General features: G+C 36.4%; 1 protein-coding gene across 1 annotated transcript in view; it reads left to right on the top strand.

The window, feature by feature from the left end:
* Positions 1–1,634: 1,634 nt before the first annotated feature.
* LOC146450878 (DNA-directed RNA polymerase III subunit RPC5-like) overlaps positions 1,635–14,844 on the top strand; it is a 30,209-nt gene continuing 16,999 nt past the window's right edge. Inside the window, exons 1-11 of the mRNA XM_085099787.1 lie at positions 1,635–1,720; positions 1,810–1,860; positions 3,308–3,385; positions 4,415–4,539; positions 4,729–4,811; positions 5,723–5,833; positions 9,873–9,913; positions 10,761–10,880; positions 11,937–12,019; positions 13,796–13,840; positions 14,554–14,645. Coding sequence (XP_084955913.1) covers positions 1,682–1,720; positions 1,810–1,860; positions 3,308–3,385; positions 4,415–4,539; positions 4,729–4,811; positions 5,723–5,833; positions 9,873–9,913; positions 10,761–10,880; positions 11,937–12,019; positions 13,796–13,840; positions 14,554–14,645 — 868 coding nt within the window. The 5' untranslated portion in view covers positions 1,635–1,681. The remainder of the gene's footprint in view (positions 1,721–1,809; positions 1,861–3,307; positions 3,386–4,414; positions 4,540–4,728; positions 4,812–5,722; positions 5,834–9,872; positions 9,914–10,760; positions 10,881–11,936; positions 12,020–13,795; positions 13,841–14,553; positions 14,646–14,844) is intronic.

The following is a 14,844-nucleotide window of genomic DNA, read 5'->3' as shown; positions in this document are numbered from 1 at the left end:
TGGCCAACTGGAACTCGACGACAGCATAGAACAAATCAGAACTCAGACCAGCATAGATTTATTCTGTCTCATAACAAGACATAACATAACCAGAAACTTAACCGATTTAGAAGCACACGTTTACGTCTTTATATATGTACATCTGTTCTTTGTTTGAGTCGAAACTTTTTTGTATAAAAGAATAACGTGGAGTACAAGTGGTACAACAAGAGAAACTACATAAGGACGGTGCCTACTATTATCGAAGTATTTTTGTGCGGTTTATTACTATGAGGGAAAAGCAGATCTTAGGAAGGCATATTGGAATCCAAAACGAAAATTGGGGGTAGCCATGCATTTTTCAGAGATAATTAAACAATAATGTCTCTAAAAAGCCCTAAAATATGAAGCAATGTATGAGATTTTATCCTAAATTGAAGCTTAATTATCTCTGAAAAATGCATGGTTACCCCCAATTTTCTTTCGAGATACCAAAAGCGTTTGCTAAATTCTGCTTTCTCCGCATAGTTTTAAACAGCGCAAAAATATTCCAGTATTAGTAGGCACCACCCATAGGAAACCCGAGTATGTCGAGATGCGCAGAACGTATGCGCAGTAACAATACTAGGCATCGTCCTTAACTTTACTTAAGATTGACAGTACAAGTAAACTCCCCTTGAAAGGAAACTCAACATTAACTGTATTTATGAACGGAAGGAAACACCGACAGTGTTTGCGAATCAACAAAAGTTAGGCTAACTCTACAAGCACGGAACATAAGATAGCTGAGTCTGTTTGAATCCTAAAGTAATTAAAAAATTACATATTCTTTTCAAGAAACTCGAGCTATTGAAAAGGTGACAAACTGAAAGTTTAAAAGTCCACGTGCGCAGGACCTGGTTTGAATACAACTATCGAATACACTCGTTGGTCTAAAGCTCAGATACTGACGTTTTACAGATATCTCGTACTAACAGCAAATGTCGCCAAAACCTTCCTAACACCAATATACAGTTTTCTTCATGTTAACCGCGTTGCTGTCCAAAGCATAGTGTTACGACTCCTGTTGTGAATTTCCTCCCACCTCTCAGTTTTGTTTTCTTGTTGGTTTGGTCTACGCAGGCTTTGTGACTGTCGGCTCATGTCTTACTTTGAGGTGATTTCAAATTTCTCACCGATTTTGTTCGTCGCACTGGTTTTTCTGTGGTTCTGCTTAAGGACGGCATCATAACAAAAACCAAATTTTGTCGGATCGATAGGTTACCATATTTTCTTACCCATGGGGCTCCGCGCGTGCGACGAGTTTATATCTAATTTTCAAACATTGGGATTGAGAAGTTACTAGCTAATTCTTAGCTAAAAATATCAATTTTGGTCCTCTAAAGGACTTGTCCTGGAAACCGAGGGAGAAATCGTTCAGAACCTAAAGGCCAAAAAGTGCTTTTAAACTTCTTTATAAATTTCTTGTCAAAACATTCTTACAGTCAACTCTCGCCTTGCGGACACCTCGCTATTATGGGAACCCTGATTATACGGACAGCAGCTAAATCCCCGGCAAAAATAAACTACAGACGTTTGACTGAAATAAATATCTGCTATTACGGTCACCAGAAGTGGCCAAATGCAGAGCGACACATGTAAGCCTGGGACGAGCTTCTCGCACGTGGGAAGTGCGCATGTGCTAATCGATGATGAAGGAAACATGGCGGACGATGACGAGGAAGACCCAGTTGTTGCAGAGGTTTGTTTATTTCAAGTCTGTGAAGTTAATGGGACAATACACAGGACAAAAAGTTTTATAAGGCATGCATCATTCTGATTCTCCCACAGGTGGACGTATATTTGGCCCAGGCTTTGGCCGACAACCTCTACTTGTTTCAGGTAATCTTACTCAAACTAGTACTAACATGCGGAAAGCTTCTCAAAGTCAGCATGGTATTAATATTAAGTCTTTAATGTTTGCTAATAATTATTTTTTCACAAAAGCGCTATAAATTATAACAGAGGAACTAAAACTGCTTACTCACTGTTTACCTTAAATATCTTGGTGAATTTTTTTCTCAGCTAGCTAAAAATACGTAGTTTATACGTTACCGGCTCTTGAGAAAAGTTTGACAGTAAAGGCCTTTTGGGGTTTAACAGCCTTTGCTATGAGAATAGTTTAGTTTGCGATTTTTCGTCTACCTCTGAACTCATTTGTAGTCTGTACCTACATGTAGGAACGTACCCTCATCATTTTAAAAGCTGGACTGCATGTTTTTTTGTTATTCAAAGGTCATTTGCAATTTTCAAATAAAAATGGAGCTTTCATAATGTATTTTTATGGATTCTCACCACAGAACAGTAGTTATTAACCACTTGCATTGAATAAATAAAAGAGCCCAAAAACATTCTTGCTGAATAGACAATAATATCAGGTGTAAAAATGGCAGTCTATGACAACGTCACAGCCAGGGAAATACATAACAGATCAGCTTTTTAATGCATTCCTGTGATATCTGCTACCTGCTTAAATGTATTTATCGGTGTTGAAGTATACAAGGTAATGGCCACTGGCATTACATTTGAAATTAGTAGTACTAATATGTATAGCAAGCTACATGCTGTATACCATCTAAATCCTTTTAGAAATGGGGAGGTGAACTTTTCAGCGGAGGAGTGTCGTGACAATAATAATAATAATAATAATAATAATAATAATAATAATAATAATAATAATAATAATAATTTATTTCCAGCATATCTAAATAGTACCTATACACCTGGAAACTAACTACAGTAAAAGAGACTATAATTTATACAAAAGAGCTAAATAAAAAAAATACACACATGCTATTTGAAAACTATGATCTTTAAAAACTCAATTTAAGGAAAAAATCATAAAATTCAAAATCTCATTGAATCTAAAGTTAGTATTGTTGAATGTTAGCTGCACTGTTTATAAGCTTTGTCCTACAAAAAGTCGTTAACTATTTGGTTAAAAGAGCAAGAGTCAGCACATGATCTTATTTGTTTGGGAAGCTCATTATACAGTTTAGGTACAGAATCCTGAAAAGTTGCTTTTGCGAGTAGTACAACTAGCTGTGGAGTCTGCACTTGAACGTAGCTCTCTCTTCGACATACAGTATACTCTTCTACTGGTAGGTACTCTGGTCACAATGGATCCTACATCGCTCGATGGGCAGTTCGAAACAAAAGGACTTGAGTTCGTTCTTTTGTTGGGAGCCAACCCAACTTCATTACATCTTCTTTAGTAGCATAATGGTTGATGACGAAGCTGACATGTATTTGAATGAGTCTGTAAGTTATGTGCTGTTATCTGTTGCAGTATCCAGTGCGTCCAGCTGATATAACCTATGATAATATACCACATATTGGAGCAAGAATCAAACCACGGCAACAAAAGGTGACACCAATATCATTTAACACAAATCCACACATTTAAAAATTCATGTAAGGTTATACCTTGACATCCTTTGCCTATTGTACTCATTCAGCCCGAATATCCAGAATGTACAGCAAAAAAACTCAACCAACTTATTAATAAACCCAGCCAGATCTTTTAGACTGTGCACCTTTGAAATTACATTGTAGCCTCATGCAATCAAATATTAATTTTGTGTTCTTTTGGAATTTCAACCCATGATAAGATCTCTGTCAGACAAGAATATTTGCCAGTAGCCCACTTTTTTTTAGTGACAGTTTTACATGAATTTGCAGAAAAGCTAGAGATGAACTTTACTTTGCCATTTTTCTCCCGACACGAAATTTTGTACACATGCAAGATATCTGATGGCTACGGCAACGAATATTCAATGCAGCATGACCGTATTTGGGCAGTGTTACAATGTGTTGAATAATATCAAGCTTTATTAGATAAACCTTAATGAAATACCATGTGAGCTTTCGCACAAAAACATGATATCTTCACATGTGAAAAGATCACCGTTGCTAGGGTTACATAATGAATCCCGCCTTTTGCAATGATTTGGTATTTCATAGGTGTTTGTATAATAAACAGAACATTACACGGCTACTTGGAGATACAAAATTTCTCTTCTCGTGTTGAAAAATATTTCACTTGTTCGCTGCGCTCACTCGTGAAATATTTTTCAACACTCGAAGAGAAATTTCTTATCTCTGCGTGGCCATGTAATATCATCTAGTATAATTATATCTTGCCCTATTCCAGGAAATGCCTAATAAATAATTCATGATCTTAATTTGGAGGGACAATACTTTGCAACGTCAATTTTGTTGAAATTTTCTTAAGTTAATGAGTGAACAACTTTTCTTCTCACATTACCAAATTTTCATAATTGAAAAAGAAAATCACAAATTAATTTCCTAAACTTGATGATAATATTATGATAAGCTAATTAAAGTTAGATTTTATTACAGTCAACATAATTTCTTGTGATATCTTGACATGTAGGTTGAAGTTGAGCTATCAATAAACACCAATAGCTCCAACTACTATATCCCCAGAGGAGAACAGATCGCTCACGATGTTGATGGTTCTGCAACAGCATCCTCTAGTGAAGATTCTTTTTTCACCAGGTATGCATCAGACTACAATCATGACATCTTCTTCTGATATAATCTGTGATTACTAAGGGAGACAGCCTATATTTGCAGATTAGTTGAGACGAGGGCCTGATCTTCATAGTAGCAATCAAGAGCTGGACATTACATGTACGTTAAATTGTCAGCCATTGTAGTGTTATTTTCTCTTTCTTTTTTGCTCAGCGATAAGATGGACAAGCAGGTCTTGACATCCTCTCTGGCCTCAGAGGATGTTAGTCGTTATACTGTGGGTGTTTTTAGAGAAGGTATGATTTATGTTTTGTATTCATAGACTGCGTGCAGTTCCTTTGTGGATAGTCAAACAACCCTGGTCATTCTGTGAGTGGGCATTAGAGGGGCTTTCAACTTAGTAAAACCGAAACCCAGAGCTTTTTCTTTGACCCATCAGTGCTAGGGTAAGGTACAGTCATTATGCCCGAAAATTTGAGCATTATGTTTTTTAGGGTCACCCTTGAAAGTGTAGCATTATGCCGAAAATAAATTATTGTGTCTTAGCATTATGCTCAATTATATTGGATGTATTTTACACCCCATCTTCCCCAACACAAATAAACAGCCTATCATCCTAATCATCCTAAGTGTATATCAAAGCAACATGTTATATCCTTTAAAATGTTCAAATGACAAAGAACAACTGCCAATAAATAATATTGCAGTCAAATCTCAGTTCTAGGTGTTCTTTTCATTTTTCCTGATGATGTAGCTATAGGTCATCTCTTGTTAGACTGCATCGTCAAGGAGCACTATAATCTTGTAAGGCTAGATCTTGTAACTGGCCAAAAGATATGGCAACCAAGCCTTGAATGAGGTACATCCAAGCCTTAAATATGTATATGAAATCCCCAGAAACAAAATTTTAGGCATTTTTGTTAAAATAAATCCGTTATTTAAGTATTACCGCTGGAATACAGGTGTATGACACGTTGTGCTGAAAAAATGCCCATTATGCCGGCATTATGCTTGATGCTCTGACTTGGCCAATTTGCCGAAAATTATGTTTTCATAATGTATAGATCTAACCCCAGACCTATTACAAACAGTTTGGGTTTAATACAGTGAACTTTTGATTGGTGGAGAAATTGTTTACTGTACTTTTCACCAGTTTGAATTTCATTAATTTTATGCCTTAAACTTACAACATTATTTTTGTTCACAGGTGAGCTTCACCTCACACCTATTCGTGGTGCACTTCAGCTCAGACCAAGTTTTGAGTATCTCAACAAGGGTGATGCAAATGCTCGACAAAATGCCAGCCTCACAGAGGAAGGTATTTTAAATTGGTCTTTGTTCTAATAAGATGGCTCAAAATTAAGTTACAGCTCTTGGAAATTTTTGCACGTCAGTGACTGTGTCTTGTGAGCAGTGAGTCTGTAATGTGAGTTAAATTTGTTTTTGGTTTGTAATAGCAGTTTGATTTTAATTTGTCTTTGTCCCTGGTTATGGTAATGAATCTGAGACAAAGAAAGGTCAAAATTAAACTTGTTTTCAATATTTGAAAAATTAATTTCAAACAAAAAGCAAATTTAAATCACACCAACTGCATTAGAAAATTACCAAGGATTTATCATTTTATTTTTTTAGCCGCCAACACAAACAGGGCATACATGTATAAAACAGGTTTTGAGAAGAATAATAACATTTATGTATGTGCAATGTACATACATGTACTCAGACTTGTGTTTGTAGAATTGCTGATGATGGTTGAGACCTGGAAAATTAGAAAAAAAATGTCATTGAAACATGAGCCAGAGGAGGTTGGACACGGTTCGAAAGGCATGCTGGGACGAGTTGTCGGTTCGAGGTCAGATGTAACAAACCTTCGTGCTGTGCGGACCTCAAGGAATGACAAATTTTCGCCTCAAAAAGGCAGAAAATCGGTTAATTCGGCAATTTATGCGATAAGTTTTCTCTGGTTACCGTTAGCACACATCGACTGACTAATTTAACGCTCAAACAGTGGGTTTATACGGCGATCCTAGCGATCGATCGATCGAAAGCCGGTACAGCAGAAACTGCTCCATGTAATCAGTGTAATTACCACTTCCATACAATTGCAAAACCAATCCTGTCGTCCTTCTATGAAATCGTACCTTTTGAATTATAATGTACGATCACGGGCTCGAAAATCTGGCATTGAAATATTCAGAGTTCATAACTACTGGAATCCAATTCTGGTGGAAATAGCCGAATATTATAATACGAAATGAAGTAAACAAGGATTGTAGGGAAATGGAGATTTTCACGGCCTTACTGGATAGGAATTTTGTTTAACCATTCTGTATACTGGTTGCCAATGAGACTGGGACATGGAAAAAAGCTCTCACACAGGTTCAGCTTGCAAGAGTCATAGATTTTAGCCACACAGGAGTACTAAATATGTTTGATATAAAAAGTTCTTCAATGATGATTTGTTTTATTACATCACATGTTGCATGAGGGAAATGAAAACATCAAATTGATCTTGAATGAAATAAGTCAAAAAACCTTGTAAACAATGCCAAATACTCAACCTTCCTTTACTGGGCAGACCATTACTTTGTATGAAAGAGTCAGTGTACTGTATTTGATCAAAGTGAGGGGCCCTCTCTCTCTTAGTCCTTTGAGCCCCCAGTGGGGCATAGGGCCTGAGTGCATGCTCCCTCTAATTATATATTCAAAAGAAAATAAGCCCTTTTAATACAAACATCAATACACAAAACAATGTTATGGAGATTATGTACATTAGTACTCTCAAACATAGAAAGTGTGAAAGCCAAATAGTCAGTTGGTAAGGAATCACAAATGAACAATAAAAATTCAGAGTAAGTACATATAGCTGCTCAAAAAAGGCATCTCGTTTCCATAGTCTAACAAACTATGATAGCACACAATATAAAAATATTGACTTCACAAAAGTTTTGCCCCCCTCCCCCCCCCCCCCTTTCCCATTACTATAGTGGTCCAGCCTGATGAAAAACTCCAAAAAACCTGTGAGCAATATTCTCTTTAATCTTGGAGAGTTTTAGTTCAGTACTAACAAGACAGGCTACCAACTATAAAATCTGTTTTTATTCTACTTTAATAATAACAATCACATTAATAATGAAAACTGCTGTACATATTGCAAATGTGATTCATAACTTGGCAAAGGGGCACAGTATTATAGTCACACTAGATGTCCTCCTCTCCTTTACATGTACTAGTCACTTTAAATCTACAACATATCCATTATGATTATGTTATTGGATAATTTGGAGAAATATTGAAATACAAATTGAGGGGAACTCTGCTCACAAGGCATGCCCCCCTACTCATAAACTAAGGGCCTGTTTACATCGAAGTGTATTTTGTACACCAATGGGAAGGTGGATGACTCGACATAGTTTGCAGAGCATACCAGAGATTTCAGCTACTGACAATAGTCAAGTGCAATTAAGATCAAATTAGCATACATTTACTTTGAAGGTCATCTTGCAAATCAGCTGTCAATCCCTTTTATTAACAACACAAATTACATACAATTTATACACAATTACATATTTATACAAATTATTAGCACAGAGGTAATAAGTCAAATCATCAATAGAGATTTCATATATGCTTGACTTTTGATGCAAAATACATGCCTGAAGTGACTAAATATTTTTTTTGTATGGGAATATATGGAAATTTATACAGTACATAGAGTGTATACAGCTCAAGCATGCAAATTGTTGTACAAGCATACAAGATATAGTTTAAAAGTATAAGTAGAATGTAATTTCTGCACAACTGATTCTTAATTTATGGAACTAAGTCGCAAGTGGTTCCCCTTTTTAGTTATTAATTTTTCTGTGGATCTGTGCTTGTGATAATTAACTTTAAGTTTCTCTCGTCAAACCAACGGATATGTTTGCCCACGTACAAGCAACAAAACAATGCTTTCAATTATTCCATCTATTCTCCTCGTAGTTGGTTAGCTTTTCCTCAGTTGGACTATCCACTGGCCGCTTGCTCGTCATGATTTTACCTGGTGAAATGAAGAACCGGTAGTTATAAATTTGATTTTTTTAAACCAGGAGATTACGCGGACTGCATGCAAAATTCGCGGGTTCTTCGTCACGTTTCATGGCGTGAAAGGCAAATAGTGGCAAAAATCCAACTACTTCAACATCGTATAATTCACTAACTAAAGAGGCGCTTAGGGGCGCCTGATCATTTTCTATTAAGAAATTAACCTTCTTTGGAATGGATATTAATTTTGAAGTCTGAGAAGCTTGAGTTTGGAGGGAAATTGACAAAATGTAACATCAACTCAAATTTCACGAAGCATAACAAAGGCCGACAATGAAGCACCGAAGTCGAGCCCTAACTTGTCTTAGAAATTAAGTTTAGAGTCGAAAAGTTTCCTGCAAGTAGACCAGTACCAACTTGAACGTGTCCTGTGGGGTTGAAATCGCAAAGCTAAAAACAAGTACGTTAAATGATTAATATTGATACTCACTTCTTCCTAAAAGCCCGCCATGTTGATTTCATGACCACGATAAAAGAGCGTTCATGATTCGCTAATGCGACCAACAACAATGCCTTTCGAACCGTGTCCAACCTCCTCTGAAACATGAGCCATGCATTTTCTGTGCAAATTCCAAAAGCTGCAGCCATTAATTTATTGTCCCGTGGCCATTCAGAAGGGGAATAAACTATCACTCACTATATTCGAGCTGGTTATATGTAAACATACTGCAGGTCGTTCATCATGTATCCCCTCCTCCCCCCCCCCCCCCCCCTGGACTCAATGACATTCCAGAAATGTTTGCAGTTGTAGACACTTACAAAGCAGACACCTGTAGTGTGAAGAGGGAAAGCAGGAAGCTTTCCTTCTTCACGCTGTAGGTGTCTGCTCTAAGATCTACTTTCAATGATTTCTCAACATATAACAAATAAATCAATGATACTGTACCATTAAACCCGGATTGTCAAGATCTTGATTATCTGTTTTTCTCTGCCATTCTGAAATCTAAATAAAATAATATAGATGACTTCATTAGTAAATCTTTTAAGCAAAGTAACTCCCACTAGTACATAATATTTATAGGCCCTTTTTTTGCACAATTCAAGCATAATTATGTATTTTACATATCTGTGAACTTGTACAGTTTCCTCTGAAAATGACCTGAGTTTTCAGTTGTTTTTGACTATTCAGACTCTCTACTGGAATATTGGTATTAATTACACATGGTTGTGATTTATGCTTCTGATGGTACTTATGCCAAGACACCTTTTGTGTTTTATTTTTAAATGTATCTTGTGATAACTTTATTATTTTGTTTTACACCAATCATTGCCAGGTGATTCTCAGGACGAGGAGGATGAAGCCAAGCTTTTAACAGTAAGTTAACTAACTTCACTTTTTACTCAAAGACTTCTAAAAGTGGACATTTTAGAATATGATAGATCTCGATGTTGTTTTGATGTATTTAAGAATTATTAATGATCCCTGTCAGATTGGCCTGTGTTGCAGGTCATACATGTATAGAGCCAAATACAAAGTGGATGTGTTGGAGTGTAGCCATATTTGCAAGAGTTAGAGAGTTGGGAAGCTCTTGGTTTACAGCATCATTTTAAACGTTTTAAAATTATTTTCTGCCTCATTTGTACCTGTCTCTCTCCAGAACTCTGATTTTTTGTTCAAGTTTTCATATCTGCCAGACATAATTTTGGCAAAAATATGGTAGTGCAGTAGAGTAAACTACATGTGTAGAACAGGATCAGAAGTGGCGACTAAAAAACGTACTCTAAGACTTTGCAGCACAATAATAATTATTGTGCTTCAAAGTCTTAGCGTATCAGAACGAACAACTAGCCATCAATGCGATGCTCCTTCGCTTTCAATGTTGAGACAGACTAAAGGTTTCTTTTGTTTCTCATTCTACAAGAGATCTCAAAAACATACCGCCGCAAAAACCTCTCTTTTTTGCATACGTTTTTCTTTAAAACGAAGCGTAAACCAGCGGATAAAAGTGTAGCGCAATGTTTTTCTAGTAATTTGAGGGCTACATGCAAACATTCAGGCACTTTTGGAAAAAAAGGTAAATTTTCCACTTCGCATAGTTTTTGACCAAACCCTTCAATTATAAGCTTCCTCTTGAAGCTGTTATATGCCAAATGTGTTTCAGTAAAACATGGAGGACATTGCACTTGTAAATGTTTTGATGGGCATTGACACGTCTTTTCAGGTTAAATTTGCACGCCCTGAAACAGAGAGGGCAAAGGCTCAGCGCTTGTCATCCTTCAAATACTTGGAAAAGAAAAAAGCTGAAGAGCCCTGGACGAATGTCCAGTTCTCAAATCCACAGGTACATTTTATATTAAAGTTGTTTGTGTTTAACTGCATGTAAATCAGCTTACTTGGTACAGTGTATGTACATGTACATGTATATTAAAATCTGAATTTGTATACTTACAGTGTAGAAATACATGTAACTTCTACTGTATAAATGTATCTACCATGTTAAGCTTTAAAAATTGAAGGTTTCAATAGGTTTTGAATGCATGACATCTGCAAGTAAATCACAATAATTTATTTACATGTTCCCAAACTACAAGTGTATCTGATGATAGTGCTACACTGTCTAGTATTGCAGAGATCGTGAATGCATTCCAAATTTGTTGAAGTCTTTAATTTTTTTTTGAGCTTTATTCACAGTTATAGTTTAAATTAAATTAATTTTGTGTTAATTCCCTTGATAGAAATCCATCCCAGGTCTGTATGTAGTATTAGCCTCCCTCACAGATGCTCTTTTGGCTTGTCACACAATCTTAAAGATTGCGTGAGGAGCCAAAAGAGCATCTGTGAGGGAGGCTAGTACAGTGTTGGATTTAGGATTTGGTTTAAATCCTACAGTAGAGCTACCATTAAGGGTTGTAACCTGGATAGCTTCTTGATGTTTTGGGTTGTGAGTTGCAGGTTCATTTTGAATCACAGAGCAACAAGTATGTTACAGGTGTGTTAAGCTTTGTTGTGACACTTGGCTCATATCTCAATTGACGGCCCTGCAGCAGGATCCTGCCCAGGATTTTAAAATGGCAAATAGACATGTACCTTTTGGATACTACTCAGGGTTCTATATAACATTACAGAATCCTGTTGTATCCCACCTAGAATCTTATTGAATTTTTCATAATCATGTACAGTGCAAAAACCCTTTTTTACTACATAAATGTTCACATGTATACTGTAGGAGCCTATATAATAAGATCAGATCAAGATTTCTATGTGATCTTAAATGGTTCCTTTAGGGTCGAGGACCCTGTATGATCCTATTTACATGTAAGATTATTTACTTACACTGGGTTTCTTTCTTTATTATATATTTGTTTTATTTTTTTTTCTTCCTCGGTTTAATCTTTAGGATCATGTAGCAGAAACTGAGCATCGTTTGTTATTCTGCCGAGAGATGGAATCTTATTCACCAGAGTTCCAGCTAAAGCCAAGGTACACTCTATTTAAATCGACAGTTTCAAGAAACAGTGCATGGTATTTTTAAATCTTCTCAATACGTGCATGACATCTTGAGAAAAAAGTTCCCTAGTATTGACTCAGTAAAACATAACTATCCTTTGATTACTTACATGTAAATCCATTAGTCACAAAAAAAAAGTTTAGGAAAGCAATAAGGTCCAAAACACTTTGTATCAAGTTAAAAATCAACTCATTCTACGTCCATTTATGTGTTTAGATTGTGAATATGTTGTGGTTAAAATTTCCAACCAGTTTAATTTTGCCAACCAAGAATAAAATTAATTTCAACCACAACAGCTACTAATAGCGATGTTACATGTATGCAGTGAGGATGATGACACCACCAAACACATAACTTGAAAATTAAATCCGTATAATTTCTCTAAACAAACTTGTGATAATTGAGGGCCACTAGTTATTCAGTTGAAGTACTGTCCCGTGTTACCCTCTTTAAATAAAGTTGATTGAATTGAATAATTCCAACTAATTTAATTAGCGTAATACAACCTACCTAATCAGGAACTGAATGTGTGGGGCAGCTTCTAAGTTCACAAAGAGAAAGGAAAACCTACCCTCGTATTTTTGGTTATTTCAAGTTGTTGTTTTACAGAGGACGGCAAAGAAATGTACTAAAGTGTATAACACACATGTAGGACCAATGTTTCGCTGATTGATACTGCTTTTTTTTCTGATGTTCTCCCTGGCATTGTCACCATCACTACTTATGATCCTTGTTACATGTAGTAGAAGTGTACAGAACAAACAAGCACAATGTGAGATTTTATCACTTGCGTCTTACCACCCCAGACAATACACAACATGTAAATGTCAAGCATTTACTAATTTTCACTGTACAGTAGCCTTCTCTTAATACTATCATTGTGCTTTACTAAAATCAGTGTCCGAAATTAACTTTTTTAGGCAGGCGCCAAGTGGCTACTGAAATTTTTTTTTCAGTCGGCATATGGAACAATGTGGTCGCCAAAAAGCAGAAAAAAAAGTGTCAATAAAATTTTTCCTTCGCAGCGAAACACAAACCAAAATTTTTGGTTGCCAGATGGAAAATTCTGGTCGCCAATTTTTCTTTTAAGAATCAGAACGAAGAGAACGCGTTTGCATTTGGGGCCCCAATGGCGATTTATACACCTAACACTGAAAAACCACGACGAATGAATCGAATGCCAGCTATATACGCAGTTTCATAAGACTGCTAAATGTTTTAAGTCATACCTTCTCTTGTCTCTACCTTTTGGAGAAGAAATGTACCCGACTGAAAAAACTGCCGGTTGGTTCTTTGCTCTATGTTCAAAACCGTAAACGATCTTTCCTTTCGCGTTCTGTCAAGGCGATCGACGGATCGCCATGTTGTTCGCACCAGGCCACAAGTGTGCAGCATTTCTCGTTCAAAAAACATGGCGGCGAAGCTTCGCACTGCTCGAGCTGTGAAGCGTTGTGATAGATTTATAATTATAACAGGAAAATCGGTTTTATACTTCAAAAACAGTGGAAAGGTAAAAAGTAAGTGACCAATTGGCGGGCGGCTTTGAATTTTATTTTTATTGATTTGGCTGAAAATCAAAGTTATTGTCTTTATAATGATCGTGGCATGAAATAGTTAATCGCCCGCTGGCGACTAGTTGTGAAATTCTGGTCGCCAGTGCAAAATGTTTAGTCGCATTAGCGACCAGGAAAGCGCAATTTCGGACCCTGAAAATATTGTGAGTTGTATTAACATGCATTTCTGTTTAGGGATTACTTGAAACTCTTGACACCATCTGCATCTCAAGAAGAAAGGTATAATAATAACTTTTATTATTATAACATTATTTAAGAATTGGTTCATGCTTAGCGTGCGTATATCGAGTTATGGATGCACGTGGGAAGTTTGGAGAGCATGAGAGAAGCGTAAGAGTTGCTCGAGGCGTAGCTTCTTGAGTGCTCTCCAAACTTCCCAAGTGCATCCATAACTCGATATACGCACAGCTAAAAGCATGAGCCAATTCTTTTATAACATAGTGAAAATAAAGTAAATGATTCCTGGAAAACAGGTTTTGTTCCTCATTAATTACAAAATTCTTTGTACAAAAAAAGGCGAAACTGGGTTCTCATATCGGTTTAATCTTAGCATTTCATTAAGCTTCAAGCTCTTATAAATATACATTATTTATGGTGTTAGTCTCTCTGTGAAAGTTTTTTAATGACACAGTGCGTGCATGCTTCCCTCATCTGATTTGCACACGTCATCGAATGGACGCAGGGCCGTGTGTATGTTGAGAAATGTACCATGATGACGCCAATAGAAATTAGACTAGGATGCACGCGCGCTATGTTATAAAACTATTCTGCACAATTCTGTTGTGTTCATAGTTTTGCAAGATGGTATAATTTTTAAGGAAGGCCCTTAAAAGAAGTAAAAACATTACTTCTCTTTTTTTGTTGTTTATATTCTTAAAAATTTCCATTATTTCTGTGTACTTTACTTTGCTGGTATATTTTAATTTTTTCAGTACTAAGCCCAATCTACCAAGCAATGTGTTATCCATGACCCAGCTTAAAAACATGGACTTGCCAGATCAAGTCAAAGCACTTCTTATTAATGGTGAGTTACATGTATGAGCAGCAAAACTCTTGTGGTGAATTAAGAGTGGTCATCATTCCATTTCTCCTTATGATGTCAAGACATTGTAAAGCATGTACAGTGTACATGTACGTTGTCTTGATATGCCCCAAATATTTGTTAAGGCTATTTTCATTCCATTTTCGAGTCAGCAATCATTGTCAGAAATATGTGTAGAACT

This window comes from Pavona decussata, unplaced genomic scaffold (genome assembly GCF_977016875.1).
Source record: "Pavona decussata unplaced genomic scaffold, jaPavDecu1.1 SCAFFOLD_416, whole genome shotgun sequence".
Lineage (NCBI taxonomy): Eukaryota > Metazoa > Cnidaria > Anthozoa > Scleractinia > Agariciidae > Pavona > Pavona decussata.
This window is presented reverse-complemented; position numbering and strand designations above follow the sequence as displayed.